The sequence below is a fragment of the Sus scrofa genome, chromosome 15, assembly GCF_000003025.6.
Source record: "Sus scrofa isolate TJ Tabasco breed Duroc chromosome 15, Sscrofa11.1, whole genome shotgun sequence".
Taxonomy (NCBI): Eukaryota; Metazoa; Chordata; class Mammalia; order Artiodactyla; family Suidae; genus Sus; species Sus scrofa.
In genome coordinates, this window is record NC_010457.5 from 66,719,580 (window position 1) to 66,744,103 (window position 24,524).

The 24,524-nt window shown below is 41.2% G+C and overlaps 2 protein-coding genes across 2 annotated transcripts in view; both read right to left on the reverse strand.

Moving 5' to 3' along the window:
* Positions 1-13,011, reverse strand: part of CD302 (CD302 molecule) — a 30,957-nt gene extending 17,946 nt beyond the window's left edge. The window contains 1 exon segment of the mRNA NM_001110425.1: positions 12,921-13,011. Coding sequence (NP_001103895.1) covers positions 12,921-13,011 — 91 coding nt within the window.
* Positions 22,044-24,524, reverse strand: part of LY75 (lymphocyte antigen 75) — a 105,905-nt gene continuing 103,424 nt past the window's right edge. Inside the window, 1 exon segment of the mRNA NM_001184946.1 lies at positions 22,044-22,222. Coding sequence (NP_001171875.1) covers positions 22,044-22,222 — 179 coding nt within the window.

Below are 24,524 nucleotides of genomic sequence, written 5' to 3' on the forward strand. Positions count from 1 at the left end.
AGGTTCTTCTTTCTCATTGTTATATAGTATTGCATGAATTTATTCATTCTTCTGTTGATGAATGTTTGGTAGCTTCTGGTTTGTGGTCATTACAAGCAATGCTGCTATAAATATCCCTTGCACGTTCTGGTGCACATATGCATGCTTTCTAGTGGGTATGTTTCTAGAAGTGGATTGCTGGGTCATAGAGCGTAGATGTGTCTAGCTTTGGCAGATACTTCCAAACACTTTTCCAAAATGGTTATAACCCTTATAAGCAAGCAGGTTTTGTTTGTTTTTTGGCCATGCCCATGGCATGTGTAAGTTCCTGGGCCAGGGATCAAACCGAACCCATGCCACAGCAGCAACCTGAGCCACTGCAGTGACAACACTGGATCCTTAAGCTGCTGTGTCACAGCAGGATCTCTGCAAGTAGCTTCGTTTTTTAAAATCAGTTTAATAATCTGTCTTTGGAATATTTCCATTAGTATTTAATGTAGTTATTGATGTAGCTTGTATCTACCATCTTAATATTTGTTTTCTATTATACTTGTTTGAATGTTTTTTCCCTTTTTGTCTTCTTTTTGGATTAGTAAATATTGGTATCCCATTTTTTTTAGCTTATTAATTACATATTTAACTTTATTTCTAGAGTGAGTACCCTGAAAATTACAACATTGAAACTATTTATTTGTACCTAAGATAAATTAGTATTTTTACTGTTTCCTAGACAAGGCTAGGATATTACAATGTTTCAACTTCCCTTACTTTGTGTTATTGTTGTATTACTATTTTGCACAATGTTTAATTTTATTTATTTTTATTTTTTTATTTTTTTGTCTTTTGTCCTTTTAGGGCCACACCTGCAGCATACAGAGGTTCCTGAGCTAGGGGTCCAATTGGACCTGCAGCTGCCGGCCTATGCCACTGCCACAGCAATGTGGGATGCGAGCCTCATCTGCGACCTACACCATAGCTCACAGCAATGCCCGATCCTTAACCCACTGAGCAAGGCCAGGGATTAAACCCACAGCCTCATAGTTCCTAGTTAGATTCGTTACTGTTGCGCCATGACGGGAACTCCTGTTTGTTTAATTTTAAACACATATTTACCTTCTCCGTTGTTCTTTATTCCTTCTTACATTTCTATTGCTGACTGGAATAATTTTGTTTGCCTGAATGAACCCCTTTGATGTTTAAGCACAGGTCTACTACAAACTCCCCTGATTCTTAGTTTTCTATAAATGTCTTTATACACCCTTCCTGTTTGAAGGATATTTTTGCAAATACAATATTCCAGAATGGCAGCTTATCTTTCTTTGGAGACATAATTTTACTGTTTTGGCTTCCATCATTCTTATTGAGAAATCAGCTGTCGTTGCTCTTTGGTGGCTGCTTTCAAGATTGTCTTGGTTTTTAGTAGTTCGACACCGATATGCCTAGTATTTTTTTTTTTTTTTAAATCCTACTAATGATGCACTGTAACTATTGAATCTGTGGCTTATTTCCACGGGTCACTTTGGAAAGTTCTTAGCCATCATCACTTCAAATAATGCTTCTTCTCCATTTTCTTTCTTCTCCCTTCCTGGGACTCGAATTACATATATGTTAGATTTCTTTTTTTTTTTTTTTACTATAATTTTTTCCATCCAAGGGGTTATCTTCTCATTTTGTTGATTGATTCTTTTTTTTTTTTTTTAATTTTCCCACTGTACAGCAAGGGGGTCAGGTGATCCTTACATGTATACATTACAATTACATTTTTCCCCCACCCTTTCTTCTGTTGCAACATGAGTATCTAGACATAGTTCTCAATGCTATTCAGCAGGATCTCCTTGTAAATCTATTCTAAGTTGTGTCTGATAAGCCCAATAGATTTCTCACCATGTCCAATATGTTCACTTTGCTCTTCTCCATATTTTTAATACTTTCAGTTCTCCCTATTATAATCTTGTTCTTTCTGGTTTACTAATCTACTCTCTAGTTTTAACAAATCTGCTGTTTAAACTAGCTATTGAGTGCATAATTTTTCAGTGAGTTTTCAGTTATAGAATTGTTTGTATTTTTATAGTTTCTGTGTCTGGTAAAATTCTCAATCTTATTAATATTCTTGAACTTATTACAATTGTTTTAAAGTTCATTTCTTAAAATTCTAATCTCTGGGTCACCTTTTGGTCTATTTTTATTTATTCCCCGCCCCATTTCTTGTTATGCCTGGTAGTTTTTTTTTTTTTAATTGTCAAATACCAGACACTGTGTAAGAAACATTTCGGAGGCTCCAGCTGATGTCATTCTACTCTAGAAAAGATTCTGGTAGGCAGCTGGGGTCCTAAAGATCACCTTCATACAATTAATAGTTGAAGCCTCCTTCAGGGGAATTACAGCCACTGTGAGGCTCAATATCCATGGATTCCAACTGAAAGACTGGATATTAGCTAGAGCCCCTCCTCTTCGGCAAGTTTAAACTCAATTTTTTGTCTCCTTTATGACATGAGAATACCAAAAACTCTGTTCTGTTTTCAGCAGCTTAAAATCTAGGCAACTCTCCTCGGAGGAAAAGCAACAAACAGGATATTGGGCTCAAGGCATGCCTGCAAATTAGCATACCATTCTTATGGAGTTTTATCTAGTTGTTCTTAGTGGGAGCCTCAGTATCCCACTTCATCATAGCCACAAGCAGAATTCCCTCTTTCACACTTATGAACAAGTTATCGTAAATGCTGCTACCATTACCTATCCAACGATCATTTGCTGAGCAACTCCCACGTGTCAGATACTACGGTTAGTGTGAAGGGGTACGGATGAAGGGATTTAAGAGGAATGGGTCCTACACTTCAAGTGCTCGGTCTGATGGGAAGCGTCAGACACATATACATATTACAAAGGCATGAGAGGTTAAATGCTGCAAGACTCTAGTAAAAAGAGTAAATAACTTGTAGGGTGAGGAAACATGTCCAAAAGGAGGCCATTTAAGCTTCAATTCAAAGGATAAATGAGTTTAGCATGTGGACAAGGAACAAGAAATCCCAACCAGAGGGCACACCATAAGGAGCACAATCACAGACACCTAATAAGGTGTCAAACATTGGTTGAATGGGTGAATGAGGCAGGTCTCTCCCTCCCCACATTCCTCCTGCCAGACAATGTGTCATGTATTCAGACATGATGGGGAAAAAAAAAGCAGTCATTTCCAGGATGAAACTCAAATTGAAAGTCATAACGGCAGATACTCTGAATTTTTTTTTCCGCCCTTATTTTCTTCTGGTTCCTTTTGCTGCTTTTTCTTTAGCCATATGGAATTTAAAAAGAAGAAAAAAAAAAAAAAAAAGGAAATGGAAACAGACTCCATGACCACATTTAATGACACCTGAAACAGCTTATAAATCACTGCAGGTTCTTGAGCTATGGATTGAGAAATGCCCTCTTGTATTATTTCTAGTCAAAACTACACATAGGATTTTGTGGTAATAACAACTCAATATAAAAAAAATTTTGAAATACTGCAAATGGAATAAAGCACATCCATTCAGTACGCAAAAAAATAATCAACACCAAGCAAAGTGAAATTTACAATTTTTTTTTCCTGCTAACAAAGCAGAAGACTTTATTGGGAAGGGGCACCCAGAGAAGAGAACCACAGGGCAAGGGACCCCAGGAGAAGTGTCCTCCCAATTATTTTTCTGTACACTTGGAGTGCTTAGGCTTTGTAATTATAATGAACTCTGATCTCTAAACCATCTATTGATTATTAAAGTATATTCTTCTTTCAGCAGCAGCACGTGCGTCCAATCCTCACCTTCCTGTAACCTCTGATCCCCCTCAACTTCTATAGGACTTTGTCCTTTACAACATATGAGGAATCTTTTCTGCTTATAAAGACTAAAGACTTGCTCAGGTTACCCCACTTGACAGGAGTTTTTGGTAAGGATACATGGGGTCATAAGAGTGCTGAGGATTCTACCTCCGCACTCACACAGGCCTCTCAGAGTCCTTATACCAGGTTCCCCCTTGGCTTGCTCCCTAGTATAGTTGTCAGCCTTTGACTTAGGAAATTATCTTTATTTTGATTAGTTGTGGCGTGGATGGTGAGTATAACATAGCACAAACCACAGACCTAAGCATAAGAACCACAGGTCGCCATTCTTCTTAGAAAGGGGCTGTGTTACCCATTGATGACCAACACACATTCATGTGCACTGATGACATTCTGTTCTGCATGGTAGTTTATCTGATACGTATTCCATTTTGCCAACTGGACTGTTAACTGTGTGACAACAGAGACCATGTCTTCCCCCCACCTTTTTAGGGCCACATCTGCGGCATGTGGAAGTTCCCAGGTTAGGGATCAAATCAGAGCTTCCAGCCTACACCACAGCCACAGAACGTGGGATCTGAGCCGTGTCTGTAACCTACACCACAGCTCATGGCAACACGGGATCCTTATCCCACTGGGTGAGGCCAGGCATCAAACCCACATCCTCATGGATACTAGTCAGATTCTTTATTTTTTTGTCCCTAGTCAGATTCTTAACCAGCTGAGCCATGGCAGGAACTCCAGAGATCATGTCTTAATCTACCTTGTACCCCCAATAATAACCACCACAGCATGCAGAGAGGTGGGACAGTGCAGGGTTCTGATTAAACTGTTAGGGTCTGATGACATGACTTTGGGTATGTTACTTAACTGTGCTCCCGTTTCTCCATTTGTAAAATGGAGATGATAACAGTACTTATTTCAGGGGATTGTGGTGATCAAATTGTTCTAGGTGCTCAGGGTTCCACAATGAACAAAAAGAAAAAAAAAAAATCCTGCCATCCTGAAGTTTATGTTCTAGTAGAGGCACATAGATAAAGGCAAGATAAACAGGTATAATTATATGTTAGACAGTGTTTTATTTAGATAGTATATTAGCAACCTCTTGCTATATAACACAGCAGCTTAAAAAAACAAAAACCTTTATTATCGCACATGATTTCTCTGGATTGGGAATTCAGAAGCAGTTGCTTAGCTGGTGATTCTGGCTTGGCATCTCATAAAGTTTCAATCAAGATGTTGGCCAGGGCCGCACCTCTCTGAAAAGTGAACGGGGGCTGGAGGATCAGCCTCCAAGTGAGTCAGTGTTGGCTGGGGGTGGGAGGTCTCAGTTCTTCATCATGTGGAATTCACAGGGTGACATGAGGGACCTTATGACATGGCAGGTGGCTTCCCTCAGAGCAAGAAATTCAAATGAGAACAAGGTACAAGTACAATGTCTTTACAATCCAGCTTTGGGAGTCACGCCCAGTTACTTTCACAATAACCTCTCGGTTATACAGGTCAGCCCTACTCAGTGTGTGGTGAGCCACGCAAGAGTATGGACACCAGGAGGCAAGAACCACCGAGTAGGATGATGATGGTAATTGTAGCAACTCAAAGGCCATTGTTAAATAATTAAATAAGCAATACGTAACAAGGCCAAAATAAAAACAAAAAGTTATAGGCAGAAAAGCAGAAAAGAAATTAACTTCACATCCTCAAAACTTTCAATTGCCTTCTCTTAGACTCCTTTCAGCATTATCAGTAACTCCAGTTCATTTAGCCCTGAACCCGTCTTTTCATGCCTCCAGTCAGGGTGTGTTCCCCAGAAACAAGCTTTAAGTGACCACTACTCAAGAGATCTATTTTTCTACATTGAGAAGAGTGTTCTGATACCTACTGTGAGGGAAGTTACTGAGGTTCATGCACTTCATGAGCAGAAGAGCTAAACTAAATCTTTTCCAGAGCTCAGTATCTTTGCCATAATCCTATTACCATGAAAAACCTGCCTCCCCCAAATACTACCATAAGACTTCCATTGCAGCATCTGTAATATTTTCTAGAAAATACATTTCAATAACTATACTTTGATTAAAAAAAAAAAAATCTGCCCACTATGCTCTCTCCGAAGTGCTTTTTCCTGTTTCTCTGGCTTTTGCACAGTTGTCCTGAGAGGTTTTATTTATATATATATTTATTTTGTCTTTTTGCCATTTCTTGGGCCACTCTCGTGGCATATGGAGGTTCCCAGGCTAGGGGTCTCATCGGAGCTGTAGCCACCAGCCTACGCCAGAGCCACAGCAATGCAGGATCCAAGTCACGTCTGGGACCTACACCACAGCTCACAGCAACGCTGGATCCTTAACCCACTGAGCAAGGCCAGGGATTGAACCCGCAACCTCATAGTTCCTAGTTGGATTCGTTAATCACTGCGCCATGAGGGGAACTTCGAGAGGTTGTTGTTAATAAGGCACCTAAGTGACTCAAGGCTTGCATAATTTTATAATTCCATTGACTTAATATGCACAGAAATTTAGGAGCCTAATGAAAATTTTAAAAGCTTGAACTCCAAAACTATCCAAATAAATCTTCTGCCTAAAATCATTATGTGATCAAAGAATAAAATGGCATATCCACAGGAATATTTTGCATTACCAGTCAGTCCTAACAGAACTCTGTTCCCTTGTAATTTATTGTTTTTTAAAGAATCAGGCACAGCATAAGAGGAAGTAATCCTTGGGACATACTTATTCTGAATGTTAACAAAAGAAAGGCAAGACTGTATTTTTTTTTTCCTTGTTAATAATATGATCTTTGCCCCTCTCCCATTAAGATATGAGTCAGTCACTTTAACTTCCACAAGGGCAACTTCGGCAGAGGCAGAGGAAGAAAGAGGCACTATTTGTTTTGTAGGGAGGGGGACGTGGTGTTCCAGGCCTCTGACAAAAACAGAGGGCCTGGGCGGCAAGATCTCCTGAATCGTAAGGCAATTCAGCCTCTCCAACACTCCGTTCCTTCTCCAGGCCACCCTTCCCAACCTAGCTTCCAAGCCAAGATGTCCACCCCCATCTTCTCCCTTCTCGGAAGAGCTGTCCTGATATTTCTTCATAGAAAGGGGGTGCCAGTGTTACTCTCCACCTTTCTCACTGGGTGTCACTCATCCATTTCCTTATCGATGCCATCTCAAGATGTGCCCTCAGCATCTAAAGTAATCTGAAATACTTGATATGTATCATAAAAAATTGTGGACGATAACCTTATTGCCAAACTAATTTTCAATGCATAAGCACATTTTTTAAAAAGCTTCTCAACAAAGAGTCCTGAAATAAAACCTTAATTAGAATTTCACCTTTTCATTGGAAGGAAAAGAAACACTTATTAACATTTCAAATTTTATGAAGATATATCTGAGATAATTTCCCCTGAAATATTACTGTGCCATCCACAGGAGTCAGAAAAAGTCCCATCAATAGATTAAGGTGATTTAATGCTTTGAATTCAATTATGAGATGAGTTCAGGGCAGAAATAAAAGTAATTGGAAAGAAATTGTAATCCCATTATCCCCCCTAGTTTTAAAATAATTCCTCTAAATTTTTTGTCCTTTTATTATAAATTAGAATGAACTACAGAGACACCTTGCCAAACAAAACAAAAATCCACAGGACAGTAAAGTTTTTGCTGTTATGGAGCTTCCTGGATAACGGGAGTGACAAGCAAGAAGACTGTGATTAGAAGTTCCCATTGTGGCTCAGTGGTAACGAATCTGACTAGCATCCATGAGCAGGTTCAATCCCTGGCCTTGCTCAGGGGGTTAAAGATCCAGCGTAGCCATGAGCTGTGGTGTAGGTCACAGACTCAGCTCAGATCTGGTGTTGCTGTGGCTGTGGTGTAGGCTGGCAGCTACAGCTCCAGTTCCACCCCTTGCCTGGGAAGCTCTATATGCCATGGGTGCGGCCCTAAAAAAAAAAAAAATAAAGACAAAAGAAGACTTTGAATAAACAAGATGCATTCTAAGGGAATTCAGTGCTCTGAGGAAAATAAAGCTCTTCTTTTAGGATGTGACAAAGAGGGTGGGGTGTTCAGGGAAGGCCTGAGGAGATGACATATGAACAGAGACCTGAAAGATGTGGGAGGGGACAGCAGGCCACGGACTAGGGAAGAGGGGATTGTCTGGGTGGAAGGTGGTTGAGGGCCCCAGAGGTCAGTGTGGGTAAACAGAGTGAATGGCAAGAAGGTTGGGAAGAAGGCAGGGGCTTGTAGACTATGACAAAACCAGTCACCTGGAATTCCCGTTGTGGCTCAGCAGTTATCGAACCCGACTAACATCCATGAGGTTACTGGTTCGATCCTTGGCCTCACTCAGTAGGTTAAGGATCCAGCGTTGCTGTGAGCTGTGGTGTAGGTCACAGATGCGGCTCTAATCTGGCATTGCTGTGGCTGTGGTGTAGGCCGGCAGTTGTAGCTCTGGTTCGACCCCTAGCCTGGGAACATCCATATGCCATGGGTGTGGCCCTAAAAAGACAAAAATAAATAAACAAAACCAGTCCCCTAGGTTCTGAGGCATGCAGTGACCAGAGAATGAGGGTCTTCTCTAACATGCTTATATTCATTTATTTCATGCTGCCTATGTGAAGTCACCGACCCAAGAAACATATTCCAATCATCTACTATGTACAAAAAGCACCACTACAGAAGGACTTTTTAAAAGGGATGCCATGGATCCTTCCTCAGGAATTTAAAGACTGTTTTGTTCATTGTGATTTTTCAAGATAATAGCCAAGACCAACATAAGACCAATTTACACTAATAAACTCCAAAAGAACAGAAAACAATAATTTCCATTTCAATATCATACCTGTACTTTATGCAACACCACAGGAGATTTTCTGTTAAGATCTTGCCATTGGAAAAATTCTGTGATAACCTTGATAAGTGTTTTCTTGACTCAGTTCTAAGCCAACTATGAGTCCTCATCTTGTGTGGATACACTTGTGAAGCATTATGATGAAAACAGACATAGTTTCCCAGTCCTATGTTATCAATATGCATGGGAATGTGATAGGTCTAGAGTAGCATAATTAATTAGTTTAGAAATCCCACCAGGGGATTAAAGACAAAAAGGGAATTTTAAGGGAGTTTGGGAGACTCCTGTAAGCTAATGACCACTCAAGAATAGAATCCACGAGTTCCCGACATGGTGCAGCGGAAACGACTCCGACTAGGAACAATGAGGTTTCCAGTTTGATCCCTGGCCCCCACTCAGTGGGTTAAGGATCTGGCATTGCCGTGAACTGTGGTATAGGTTGCAGACTCGGCCCAGATCCTGTGTTGCTGTGGCTGTGGTGTAGGCCGGCAGCTGTAGCTCCGATTAGACCCCTAGCCTGGGAACCTCCATATGCTGAGAGTGCAGCTCTAGGAAAGACAAAAAACAAAAACAACCCAGTGTGGTCAAAGAGGATCTAAGTATGTCAGTCTTGACTCTGCCCAAGAAGGAGAAAGAAGTTGGTCTTTTCCCCCTCTCTACTCTTCTTCTTCTTCTTCTTTTTTTTTTTTTTTTTTTGGTCTTTTTAGGGCCCCAGCCACAGCATATGGAGGTTCCCAGGCTAGGGGACCAATTGGACCTGCAGCTGCCGGCCTATGCCACTGCCACAGCAATGTGGGATGCGAGCCTCCTCTGTGACCTATACCACAGCTCATGGCAATGCTAGATCCTTAACTCACAGATCAAGGCCAGGGACTGAACCCACGTCCTCATGGATGCTAGTCAGGTTCATTAACCACTGAGCCACAATGGGAACTCCATTTTTTTAATTTTAATTTTTTATTTTAGGGCCGCACCCACAGTATAGGGAGGTTCCTGGGTCAGGGATGCAATCTGAGCCACATCTGTGATCTATGCTGCAGCTGCCACAATGCCAAATCCTTTAACCCACTGCTCCAGGCCAGGGATCAAACTCATGCCTCTGCAGGAATCCGAGCCACTGCAGTTGGATTCTTAAATCACTACATCAAAGCAGGAATTCCCTCCTTAATTTTCTTTAGTTTATAAAGTTCTCTCAGCCCTCAGGGCAGCACCTTCTCTTCTGCCAGCTTGTATCTCTCAAGAGCATCCTATGATGATAAACTCACTCTTTGCCACTCTGCCCCTCTTTGCTGAATTCTCTCTGCACTGAGACAAGAGAATCTGAGCTTTAGTAAACCCTGACACCAGATGAGTGGTTTCAGTTAAAGACAGTGGGCTTGAGTCCCCTCCTAAGTCAGGGACCATGGGCTCAAGTCCCAACCTGAGTTTTGGCTGGGTTCAAATCCCATCCAAGAAGACGTGCAGTTTCAAAGGTGCTCAGTAATCATAAACATCCAACACACATAAAGCAGCACTCATGATCCTTTCTAACTGCAATAATTACCCCTTATTCCGTTGGAAGAGAACAAAGGGTAGGAAACCAAGATTTATTACACCTGCAACAGGTGCCAAACATGGAGTTCTACCGAATGCTCATCCTAGCCCTAAAGGTATTACTGTAACCCTGCAGGACCCTGTGAGGCCTTCCCATGGTGGATCCCCACTCATGTCCTCCACCTGCCTTTTGCCTATAGAAAAACTTTAGTCAAGGAATCAGTTTAATGAGAGAAGTGAGAAAATACAGAGAGAAAGGACAAGAGTCAAGCAAGACAGAATAACAATAGCTCAGCCATTCAACAAAGTCAAGGACCTTTAGTTCTCCCAAGGTCTATAGATAATATTCTGAGCCATGTCCTTGGAGTTGCTCAAGTCCCCTCCGGGTGGAAGAAGTTAACTGTACTGCTGCCCACAAGCACATAGACCCCAGACCTGTTGCAACCAGAAGGTTGATGATGCTGACTCCCAATCACCTCACCAGCAACCAGTCACCAAAACGTCACGCCCTGCTCCTCGAAGACTATAAGACTCCTCACTACCCACTGCAAGAGGGGCCTTCTGTGTTCTCCTCTTTGCCTGGCAATTAGAGCTACTTTTCCTGTTTCCTCCAACTCTCATAGTTTCTACTTGGCATTGGTGTATAGAGGAAGCCAATAGTTCAGCAACATTATCTCCATCTGACTCAAGTGCAAAGACTTGGGTAATTCAATCAAGGCCACACAGTCTGTACCTAACTCCAAAGCTCATGTTTTTTCTAATTTCTTAAAACCTCCTGAGATAAGCTGATTAATAGCATTAATTTATTCAACATGGACTTATTCAGCTCTTGAAAAGTCTATTTAACCATAATGGACTTACAAAAGGAAAAAGAACAAAACTTTCCAAAGAGTTTTGAGATAGGCTAGGTCCTGGGACCCTTTGCTGCAGTGCTTGCACCTGGACTAACATGTTCTCTGTGCAGTAGAATACAAAGAAACTGAGGGACTAAAAATAACTGCACCCCTGTGCAGCTGGGGCAAATTATGAGCAACAACATACCAAAAGGCCAAAACCCAACTGTCACTTCTGAGGGGACTGCTCAGGATCCATGCACTCAGCACTACCAATGGGGTAGGTGGACCACCTAAGCCACCCCTGTGGCCAGACCCACAGTCTGCCCAGCCCCCTACACTCACCCCATTTAAGGACCAGCTTGCCCTCACTTAGGAAGCAAGCAAGGGCACCTGTTACTTGTTTTCGCTCCCGCTCTCTCATGCTGCAGGAGTGCCAATAAAGTCTGGCCTGAATTCCTCATCTGGCTTATCAATTTCTACTGATTAAACAGTTTGTCCTCGATTGCTGATCAAAACGGTTTCTCTAAAGAAGAGAGATATCAAAATCTAGAAATGGATTTTTTAAAAACGAAGTATTTTTTAACTTAACCTGATGGATGAAGGCACGGGCAACCCATGGAGCGGCTTAAATGTGCGTTTAGATGTTACTGGAAAACTGAACGAGGGCACGTACGAGGAGGGCTTCGCACAAAGTCTCGTCCAGCCTTGTCTTGGACCAAACTAACGTGCTCAGTCTAAACGGTGTGAAAATCTTGTTTCTGTGCCTCCACAGGCATAAATAGTCATAAATGCTGGTGGACAAATGGTTTCAGGAAAGGAGCTTTGAGTTTGCAAGCAAGTTCTGAGCTGCTTACTCTACTGCTGCCTCCAACACTGAGATCCTTTAACATATTTCTGTCGGTCAGCAGGCTTCTAGCAGGAATTTATAAAATGACAGTGAAATTCAGGAGAAAAAAAAAGCCAAACTCTTGCATAATCACTTTATTCAAACCCATGCAAGTATTCACTTAGTTCTTGTTTATTTTGTTCTTTAATTCCCAGAGCTGGTCAATTAACAGTGGTTTTGGATGGAAGTTCTTTCCCCAGTTTTCCCTCTCAACATTTTCGACATGGTTGCATGGGAAACTTGCAAAAAGAAAAACAAACACAAACCATATTCAACAGAATTGTCTGTTTTCCTCAGGATTCATTTTGGAAATGACTACGAGTAATTTTTCAGATGTCACTAGTACAAGAGCAGGCTAGACTTAAAAAGATTTTAAAAGCACACGACTTCAGTGGAATCCAAGTCTCTCCTGTTCACGTCCCAATTCCATCCAGGGGGTTATTTGGCTGAACTGTTTTCCTGTTTCAACAGCTTGAGCACCAACCGACTGGACAAACAACACGGAGAGCAAAGAAGGGCCAGCTTCCTCGCACCCCCACCCCCACCGCACAAAAGCTGTGGAAATCTCCACAGCTAACTTGGCCACTTCTCCTTTCTGCTCCAATGGCCCTGAAGCTATGTTCGTCCCGGGACTCTAAGCCCCTCTGCCCTCCTGTCAATTAGCCCCCGTTTGGGGACCTCTCCCTGCGAGTGGGGTCTGCACTGAGGATGTGCACACGACTGGACAGGGGGTTCGCTCTCAGGTCCCCGGCGGCCCCCTCCCTGGCGGGCGCCCTCGTCGGAACCCAGGCGACGCAAAGGAGGGGGTGCTGATCTGACCCCGGGGCGCACGGGGTGGGCGTGGGGGAAAGCGTGGGATGCCCGTGGGGATGCAGCCCTCCGCCATCGACAGGGTGTAGGGTCTCCCCCGGTTCAGGGGGTTGTGGGGGCGGAGAGGTGGGGCCGAGCGGGGAGCGAGGCGAAAGCGGTCAGTCTGCGTCCCAGCTCTCAGGCCGAGGAGGTGGCGCACCAAGGGGGCAGCTTACCCACGGCGGCGGCGGCGGCGGCGGCGGCGGCGGTGGCGGCGGCGAGGCCCAACAGCGGCAACAGGAGCGCGGGTGGCGCGGCCCGGGCCATGACGGCGGGTGCGGGCCCGGCGCGCTGCTCGGAAGTGCGGAGCCGCAGCCCGACCCCTCCCACCTGCGCCCCCGCCGACCCGAGAACCCGCCCGCGCTGCCTTCTGGGCCCGCGCACAGCTCTCCGTGATTTTCAAAACTTTTGCTCTTAACTGAAATGTCAGCCTGTCAAAAATGTTGCCAAAATAGTACAAGGAGTTTCCATAACCTTTCAACCAGCTTTCCAAGTAGTAACGTCCTATGTGACTTCAGTACAATGGTCAAAGCCAGTGTATTAACCCTGGTGCGATAACATGAACTCATCTGCAGCCTTTATCACATTTCGCCAATTGCCCAGTTGTTCTTTTACTGTTCTAAAATTCATCTGCGTTGAGATGTCACGGGTACCCTCAATTTCTTGAATGCGGGACAGTTCCGTATCATTGCTTGTCTTTTGCCACCTGGACATAGGTTTGGAGAGTTCCAGCCAGTCGTTGTGCAGAATGTCCTTCAGTTTCAGTTTATCTACTATTTTCCTCTTGAGGGAGATTGGAGGACAAGCATTCAGGTTATGTTTATGTTTTTGTTTTGTTATTTTTTATTTTTTTATTTTTTGGCAAGAATACCGCAGAAGTCATATGCCTGGCGCAGGAGGGCCGTGCTGTTTCTCTCATCACTGGAGATGTTCATGTTGATTACTTGTTAAAGTGGTGTTTGTCCTTTGGACCCAATGACCAGAAACATTTTCAAAAGCCCTCTTTCAATGGACTGTGTCCCTCAGATGATTTGTCACTAGCTTTGTTACCAGCTCCTGGATTAAAGGTCTTTAAACTGTGGTTGCACAGCCCTGGGAAGGAACCAACTCTGATGGATACTTAATCTTGAATTTCTAGCCTCCAGAACTGTGACATAAAAAATTTCTGTTGTTAAGGAAAAGAAAACTATACTTGTTATTATATATATAAACTATGTAAGTATAACTTGATTGGGGAGGGCCTCTGGAACCAGACAACCAGGGCCAAGCAGGCTTCTTATTTAAGCCCTGAATAGCTTCATGTCATTAGCAAAAGAGTGCTTTAAAACTGCGTCTAAACTCAACAATACAAATGACTCAATTTAAAATGTACAAAAGCTCTGAAGAGACACCTTGCCAAAGAAGATATACAGATGGCAAAAAGCATACGAAAACACACTCAACATATGTCACCAGGAAACTGCAGATTAAAACAAAAATGAAATACCATTACACATTATTAAAATGGATTTTTTTTTTTTTTTGCTTCTTAGGGCCACACCCACAGGATATGGAGGTTCCCAGGCTAGGGGTCTAATTGGAGCTGCAGCTGCCAGCCACGCCACACCCATGCCGGATCACCACAGCCATGCCAGAATGGAGCCGCGTCTTCAGCCTACACATCGCACTGCCAGATCCGACCCATGTCTGTGACTTACACCACTGCTCACAGCAATGCCAGATCCTTAACCCACTGAGCAAGGCCAGGGATCAAACCTGCAACCTCATGGTTCCTAGTCAGATTTGTTTCTGCTGTGCCAGGACAGGAATTCCCTAAAATGGCTTTTAAAATCCAAAACACTGACAATACCAAATGCTGATGAAGATGTATAGCAAAAGAAACTCTCATTCACTTCTGGTGAGAATGCAAAATGGTACAGCCACTTTGGAAAACAATTTGGCAGCTTCTCACAAAACTAAATATACTCTTACCATATGATTGAGTGATCATGCTCCTCAGTATTTATTTATCCAAGCAAGTTGAAACTTTACATACACACAAAATTTTGCATATATATATATGTATGTATTTATTTATTTAGTAGCTTTATCTATAATTGCCAAAACCCGGAAGCAACCCAGATGTCCTTCAGTAGGTGAATGGATAAATAAATCATGGTGTATCCAGATAATGGAATATTATTCAGCACTAAAAAGAAATGAGGAGTTCCCGTCGTGGCGCAGTGGTTAACGAATCCGACTAGGAACCATGAGGTTGCGGGTTCCGTCCCTGCCCTTGCTCAGTGGGTTAACGATCCGGCATTGCCGTGAGCTGTGGTGTAGGTTGCAGACGTGGCTCGGATCCCGCGTTGCTGTGGCTCTGGCGTAGGCTGGTGGCTACGGCTCCGATTCAACCTCTAGCCTGGGAACCTCCATATGCCGCGGGAGCGGCCCAAGAAATAGCAACAACAACAACAACAACAACAAAAGACAAAAGACAAAAAAAAAAAAAAAAAAAGAAATGAGCTATCAAGCCATGGAAAGACCTGGAGGAACCTTAAATAACATTACTAAGTGAAAGAAGCCAATCTGAAAAGGCTACATGCCCTATGATTTCAACTTTATATTTTGCAAAAGGCAAAACTATGGTGACAGTAAAAAATATCAGTGGTTGCCAACAGTTGGGGGAGATGAGGAGGGAGGCATGATAAGTGGAGCACAAAGAACTTGTAGCACGTTGAAACTGTACTGGGAGTTCCTGTCATGGTGAAGTGGAAATGAATCCGACTAGGAACAATGAGGTTTCGGGTTCGATCCCTGGCCTCGCTCAGTGGGTTAAGGATCCGGCATTGCTGTGAGCAGTGGTGTAAGTCACAGACATGGGTTGGATCTGGTGTGACTGTGGCTGTGGCCTGCAGCTACATCTCTGATTCAACACCTAGCCTGGGAACCTCCATATGCCACAGGTGCGGCCCTAAAAAGACATAAAGGACAAAAAAAAAAAAAAAAAAGAAACCGTTTTGTGTGAATTTGTAATGGTAGTTACATATCATACATTTATCAAAACCCAGAGAATATATGATATAAAGATGAATCCTGGAGTTCCCTGGTGGCTCAGTGGGCTAAGGATTAGGCATTGTTATTGCTGTGGAGTGGGTTTAATACCTGGCCTGGGAACTTCCATATGCCATGGGTGCAGCCAAAAAAATAAAAACAAAAGAGATGAATTCAAATGTAAACTATGGACTTTAATAATAACAATAATATGTCAATACTGGATCATCAATTTTACTAAATATACCACACTAACACAAAGATGCTAATAAGGGAAAGGTGGGGAGAGGTAAGGAGGTATATGGAAACTCTGTACTTTTTGCTCAATTTTTTAGCCTAAGACTGCTAAAATAATAAAGTCTATTCTAAAAACAAATATCAAGTCTAACCCTTTCAAAACTTTTCTGATAGTCCAATCGGAAATGGAGTGAGTCCATAGAAATCTATCTGACCAAAGGGGTCTAGCAGGAGAGTCATAAAGTCAGAGGAGGTAGGGACTATAATATATTCATTTATTAAAAGAAAATTGAGACTCGAAGAAGGGATATGACTTGCCGATGGGCACACAGTGAATGCTCTGTGCAGTCACTTATTTGAAAAATTTTCTCCACCCCCACCTTAGGCACCAAAGTATATGGTATCAATATGAATTACTTTGTGTTAAACTAATTTTCAAAAAAAAGGTTGGATTTACAATAGAAGCTGTACGTTAATGAATCAATCTAATTTAGGCAAATAACCCATTTTGGCAGCTTCTTATTTTTAAGTCATTTGAACTAAGGGAAGATAGATATATTTTCCCCACTGTTAACCCTGGGGCACACTTCCTCATTTTTTATGCTAATATGACAAAACAGACTACTTCCCACCTCTGTGTGGAAATAATATGCTATTTCATTAAAATCTCTCACTCTGATGTCCTACTTTCCAATCTCACATGATACTTTTTAGTTTTCCTTTTCTCTCTCTCTCTCTCTCTTTTTTTTGTCTTTTCGTCTTTTCTAGGGCTGCACCTGTGGCACATGGAGGTTCTCGGGCTAGGGGTCCAATTGGAGCTGTAGCTGCCAGCCTATGCCAGAGCCACAGCAACACCAGATCTGAGCCACATCTACGACCTACACCTACATTTAAGATCTACTCTCTTAGCAACTTTTAAGTATAGTACACAGTATTGTTAACTATAATCACCATGCTGTATATTTGATCCCCAGAACTTATTCATCTTATAACTGGAAGTTTGTACCCTTAAACCACATTTCCCTTCCCCCCCATCCTCCTACCCTTAGTAAGCACCATTCTTCTGTCTTCATGAGTTTTTTGCTTTTTAGGGTGCACTAGCATATTTTCCCATATTCACCAGCAGCATATGGAAGTTCCCAGGCTAGGGGTTGAATCAGAGCTGTAGCTGTCAGCCTACGCCATAGCCACAGCAAGGCCAGATCCTTGACCCACCAAGTAGGGCCAGTGATTGAACCTCATGGATACTAGTTGGGTTTGTTAGCACTGAGCCACAATGGGAAAGAGTTTGGCTCTTTCAGATTCTACGTATAAGTGAGATCATATAGTACTTGTCCTTCTCTGACTTACTTCGCTCAGCATGATGCTTTCAAGGTCTATCCATGTTGTTGCAAACAGTAGAATTTCTTTCTTTCTCATGGATAAACCATATTCCATTGTGTGTGTGTGTATATATATATGTATATTTATAATATAAATATATATAAAAATACATACATATATATACTCTTTATCCATTTATCCATTGATGGATACTTGTTTCCATACCTTGGCTATTGTGAATAATGCTGCAGTGAACATGGGGGTATCACTATCCATTGAGATCCTGTTTCCATTTCCTTTAGATATACACCCAGAAGTGGAAATGCTAGGTCATATGGTAGTTCTATTTCTAAATTTTTGAGGATGGGGTCTCTTCTTTCTTTTTCATAGTTTCCCTTCTCTCAACTTAAGTAACTAAGGGCAGGTAGAGGAAATCTATTAATTCTCCTGATGCTTGTCATTACTAATAGATAGGTTGTTGTTGTTGTTTTTTTTTTTTTTTTTTTTTTTTTGTCTTTTTGCTATTTCTTGGGCTGCTCCCTCGGCATATGGAGGTTCCCAGGTTAGGGGTCCAATTGGAGCTATAGCCGCCGGCCTACGCCAGAGCCACAGCAACGCGGGATCCGAGCCGCGTCTGCAACCTACACCACAGCTCATGGCAACGCCGGATCGTTAACCCACTGAGCAAGGGCAGGGACGGAACCCGCAACCTCATGGTTCCTAGTCGGATTCGTTAACCACTGCGCCATGACGGGAACTCCAGATAGATTTTAATTTCATTTGGGCCCTGTATACCTCTTCTTTTATTTTGTCTTAGTCATTCTTCTCTCTCATTTCCTGCATAGACTATTTCAGTTCTTTATTCTCTTCTAGCTGAAACCCCATTTGATACCTGTGTTTCTTGGCAGAAGACCTCACCTTCTACTCACTAGGAAAATGGAGGCTGTAGAGTGTACACAGACAACTTCAAAATACTTCTCTGCTCTTCTTTTCTCTTCCATATAGGTCTTCATTTTTTTGTCCTCAGAGAGGAAGTCATACTTCCTCCTATTCCATCCAAACCTAGTTCTTTTTTTCTGTGGATTTAGGACCAGCCCTCTCATCCCATCTTTTCCAAGATCTTCTTCCATTAGTGTTTCCCCCTCTCTCCCTTGCATCATAAACTTCTCTCCACAGTTTTTAGTTTTCAATTTGTTTTGTCTTCTCTTCTCTCAGCTTCTAAACCTGTGAATCCTTCCCCTCTCCTTTAGAAAAAAATCTTATCAATCCTCCTTCTCTCTCTAGCTATGGCCTATCTCTGCATATTTCTCAAAATTTCATGTTCTGTTTTCCCTAATTTCCCTTTCACTTTTCTGCTCACTCTCATCTAGATTTTGGCTCCTTCACTCTGCTGCATTTCCATTGGATAAGATCACTAATGTTTTCCTAATCCCTAGATTCCTGTTTTATCTGACTTTGCCCCTTTGTTGTTTAGAAATTGGAGCAATATTGACTCAACCCTACTTTGTATTAAAAGAGTGTTTGCTGGGAAACCAAAACTCAGGACTTCTCAGGACTGACATCAAGCCACATAAGGTCCCTGGCTGAGCTCCTTTTAGGCCTGAGACAGTCAGATCCAGACAATTTTAGACCAAAACAGAGGGGGAGTCTTCCACTGTGAATTTCAGTTCTCCTAGGCCCAGAATGGGAAAAAAATGGGATGAAGAGGAAAGGCTGATAAGGAAGACCAGTGAAGAAGAGCCTTGTGTAGATAATCCAGGGAGAAAAAAAAAGATAAAGGTCTGAATTAAGACAGCTGGCAATGGAAATAACCACTCTGAGAGAAGTGGGGGATAAAACTGACAGAATTGTTGGATTAGAGAGATGAGAGAGAAGATTTAAGGATGACTTCTGAGTTTCTAGCTTATGAAACAAGGGGTATGCTGTCTTCATACCGATTCATAGAGAATATAAGAAGAAGAACTGTTTGGGAGAATAGAAAAAAAGTCTCAAATTCTGCTGGTGGTTAACCTAGCTTGGAAAAAAAGAAAAATATATGTATACTAAATTTGTTGAGATGTAATATTGTGAGACTGCTTTAATTTAGAATACACAGAGAATTAGAGTTAACTTTGTATAGATCATGAGGTCTAGTGAAAAAATGTCTTTGAGATCAAGTTAAAATTTGCCTTTTTAGGTAAAAAGTTGTTGAGCTAGTAACAATTAGGTTTCTACTTCTCTAAGAGCGTTTTAGGATTAAATGAACCTAAGGTAAAGGAATCTGAATCTCTGGCTTTTCCTAGTGTCAACTCAGCAGTGGGATCAGGACTGGGAGTTGTCAACACTCCATCAGCCATTTGGAGATCTCCCAGGTAATGAAACATCTTGCCCTGGGATGAGGGAGAGGAACAAGCTGTGAGAGGACAGTCATGGGTATCACTTCTGAATGGGTCCTCTGTACCTGATCAGTAGGTATATTGGCCTGCATTTTTAGGTGCCTGGTTTTAAACAATCAGTTCTGTCAGATCACATGTAGGGGTTGGGTTAATGAGGAAGATTGGAAATGGCTGTCTTCACTTCTTTGAAACATCTAGAATAGGGGAAATGAGGAAGGGAATGTAATACATGCAGTTCTGGTCATGTTGAGAAGGACTTTTCATGGAGACTGTTCAGTGGGAGTTAGAAACATGAAGCTGGAACAAGATTTTTTTTTTTTTTTTTTTTTTTTTTTTGTCTTTTTAGGGCTGCACCCATGGCATACGGAGGTTCTCCGGCTAGGGGTCAAATTGGAGCTGTAGCTGCTGGCCTGTGCCACAGCCACAGCCACAGCAATGCAGAATCCGAACCGTGTCTGTAACCTACACCACAGCTCACAGCAATGCCAGATCCTTAACCCACTGAGCGAGGCCAGGGATTGAACCCACATCCTCATGGATACCAGTTGGGTCATTAACACTGAGCCATTATGGGAACTCCAGAATGAGATATTTGAATTACTGACTTAGAAGTGGTTGATGAATGCCATGGGGTGGGAGGTGGTGCACAGGATCTCCTGAGGGGAGAACACAGAATGGGAAATAAAGTGGGTCAAAGAATGAGTCTCCGTTGATGCAGTAGTTAAATATGGAAACACTGAGTCAGAGGAATCCACTAAGGAGCCTAAAGTCAAATATTCAGAGATGTAGCAGTGATTACGTTTATTCTTTTAAAAATACACAAAAAATCTTAAAGATGCCTTGCTTTACAATAGCTGGACACTTTATTTTGTGTCATGCTGTATGCCTAACATAATAAAGCCCAATCTAGCAATATATATATTTTTCCAACAAGGATCAACAACATTTTTACTTAAAGAATAAAAGAAGACAACTTTATTAGGTCATCACTACTGTATATACGTGTACTTTTTGCATCAACTTGGTTTAGCTCTTTGGAGAAAATCTCAACAACTAAATTATTCAGATCATAGAGCAAGAGAATTAGTTTAACAAATTCAATAAAAAAATAGTTCAGGATAACTATACTATAGAGTTTTAGACTATACTAAAATTGTCTTAGAAAATTATTTACAATGTTATCATGGTATAAACACTCTAAATTTAAAAAATAAATCTGTAGGTTTTATACAAAAATATTCTAAAGTACAAATATAAGTTAAACACTGAATAAAACATTCGCCATATCCAGTGGAAGCTATTATGAAGAATATTCTAAGTGGTAAAATTTAAAGCCTTCATCACAAAACAGTACTTCCTTAACCATTTATATAATTCAAAATATTTTAATAGTAATCACAAGGCTTAGAGTTTCATTGTAAATTTTTCATTTTACAAATGTAAGATATAGTTTCCTTCCCAGACCTTTCCTCTCTTTAGCGTATGTAAAAAGGCAACAAAGTAATAAAAATTTCTTAGTCAGAAGTTGCCATACCATATAAAGTACATAAATTGTGAAATTTTCATAAACTCTTATCTTTAGGTGACTCCCTTTAAAAAGAAAATGGTTATATATTGTACATAAGACAAAAACCACATGGCCACAAGGTATCTAATCAATCCAAAAATAATGTTCCTATACTTTAGAAAAATATAAATACTAAATCTTTAAAAGCCCTTTTAAAAATAACTATGAACAGAATAAAACATTTGCATTTAAATAATTTTGGTGTGAAATACCTTTGGAATAATAAAAAAAAATCTTGCAAAGAGGCTCTGTTAAAAATAAGCATGTTTCATTGTTCAATAATTTCCCCCAAATGCTACAAATAACTATTTTAAAACAAAGTTGATATTATTTACAGTTGTATTTTTAGCTTGAGGTACCAATTTTATATTTGGCTTGGATGCTCTTAAAAATTAAAGGTAGATGTGTGACCTAGAAATATGCCATTTCAGGGCATTTCCTATGACATTGTGTTAAAATGCCACTAAGATACACATATCCTAGACACCAACCACGTTCTTATAGAGAAAATGCACATTAAACTTGTTACCCTAGGAACAATTTGGACTTTAGTTCCACCTTTGGTTCGTTTTCATTCTATTAAATAGAGTTATAAACATGGCCTTTTGTGGGTAATCGCAGATACCAGCATATCAATTAAACAAAACCAGAAAAAGTACTTAAGATTTCTACTTGGAAACAGAGTAAATACTGACACTGGGAAATTTTTTAATGGCTCATTTTTCCTAAACCATCAGTGCAAATTAGCAAATCTTTAGAAGAGTTTAGTCGTGGAAAGAAGGAAGCATAATCTCATCTTCATTTGCTCCTTGTTGATATCGAACTGAAGAGAAGCGCATCCAGTGCAAACGGTTCCTTTGGAAGAGGAACCAAATCAGTCCGCTGATGAAAGCCAAGACACTTAGCACAGCAAATGTGATACCTATTCCTCTGTAATCGGGACCTAGAATAGGGAAAGGTTTGGTAGTGGTGGAGAGAATGTACAAGTGGTCATTACTGATTTTATACACTAGTCTCTGTGTCACATATATAAACCCCGTCCAAATTAGACACAGGAAGTACCTGATTGTTTCATAGCATTAACAAAGAATTCAGAGAGTTCCCCTTGTGGCTCATTAGAAATGAATCTAATCTGACTAGCATCCATGAGGACGCAGGTTCGATCCCTGGCCTTGCTCAGTGGGTTAAGGATCAGGTGTCGCCATGAGCTGTAATGTAGGTCACAGACGTGACTTGGATCCAGCGTTGCTGTGGCTGTGGAGTATGCCTGCAGCTACAGCTCCAATCCAACTCCTACCCTGGGAACCTCCATATGCTGCTGGTGTAGCCCTAAAAAGACAAAAATAAATAAACAAACAAACAAACATAGAATTCAAACTCCTTATCAAACACTTAAGTGCTTTCTTTTACAGTTTAACTGTTTTCCTTTCCATTCAAGTCCTCTTCATTGCTATAGCAATTTTCTTCCAAAGAAATTAAAGCACCATCATCATTATTCTCACTTTCCCTTTTGAGACTTTCACTGCCAGTATATTATCTTACTTTGATAGTAAATTGCTGAAAGTTGTAAATGTTTGTATTTGACTTACCTAGGGCCAAAAAAAGTATTATTTGCTTTAAAGGAATTTAAATCTTTATGGTGACCTCATATAGTTCCTAGCTCTTCATTTTTCAAACACTATTCTATGTCCCTTCTCTGCATGTTGCCGAGATGGACTTATTTTGTCCCATGACTTGAATACCATCTCTCGGTTGAACTCCTTTCTCTGTCATATGCCCACCTGCATACTAGACGTTGCATGTGGATAGCTCATTTCCACATGGATGGCTCAAAATAGAACTCTTGGTTTATAGTACCCGAATGCTGCTCCCAGCCCACCACCCCTGAAATCTTCTAGCTACTCTCCATTCCACTCAGAATAGAACCTGGACTCTTGATGCAGGATTCCAGAACCCTAGGTATCTGGCCCCTTTCCCCTTCTAGCTCTTCCCTGAACCCACATCAAGTTTGTTCCTCCTTAGGCTCTTTGCTCCAGTGGCCACCTTTGCCTGGTATGACTCTTCCCCTGATCCCCAAAGCCTTCCCCAAAGGCTCTGGTTGGCCGTTCACATTTCAGCTTCAACATCTCCTACTGGAAGATGTCTTCCCTGATAACACAATCTAGAGTAATTATCACCCTAGTCTGAATTACAAAGAGTTTATAACTACTTGATATTTTCTTTTCTTTGAAAAATGGACCTGCTTGATTACTTATTATCTGCCTTTCTCCATTAGATTGTAAGCTCTGTGAGAAAAGGAATCTTATCTCTCTAGTTTATAGGTCCATCCCAGCACATAGAATAGAGCATGACATAGACACTCAATATCTACTGAATCAATGCATAAATATATAGATACTGATCACCTACAATTGGACTTCTAGTGTTTGTACACCAAAATGGACATTTTATTTTATTATGTTGTCTTTATAGGGCCACACCCAAGGCATATGGAGGTTCCCAAGGTAGGGGTCAAATTGGAGCTGTAGCCGCCAGTCTGTACCATAGCCACAGCAACAGATCTGAGTCACGTCTGCAACCTGCACCACAGCTCACAGCAACACTGGATCCCTGACCCACCAAGTGAGGCCAGGGATGGAACCTGGGTCCTTATGGATACTAATCAGATTCATTTCTGCCGAGCCACAATGGGGGGAACTCCAAAATGGACATTTCAAAGCAAATCTTTTAAAATGTTGATGTGAATCGTTCTTTAATGCATCAATTATGACGAAACAGAAGTTCAAATTATGACTTTCTATAGTTACTCAGGACATTTTAAGTAATTAAATACAGTTTTGTATTTTTGTTAAGTTAATCATGAATTTTATGGGAATGAGGAGAAAGGAAGCAAACTAACTGCAGAATTAGACCTTTGAGCTTTTACATATTTGAACTATAGAATAAAATACATCTTAACATTTTCAAAGAAATGACCTCCCTAATACTCTGGTGGCTTCTAATTTCCTTAGGAAAGAATCATACAAGTTTAGACAGTTGAGAACCTTCCTCTGGGAGTCCAGGACATCTTGTGCCATTTGTCGTCTCTTATAATCTATTTTTCCAAGGCAAAAAATATCTATGATCGTTTGGATATACTCTAAAAACTAAGTACTTCAGGATGAAGTACAACACTTTGCACAAAACTGAACTGTACATTTATTTCCTGACCTGTTCCACAAAAATGTTCCTTAAGGACGGGTTGC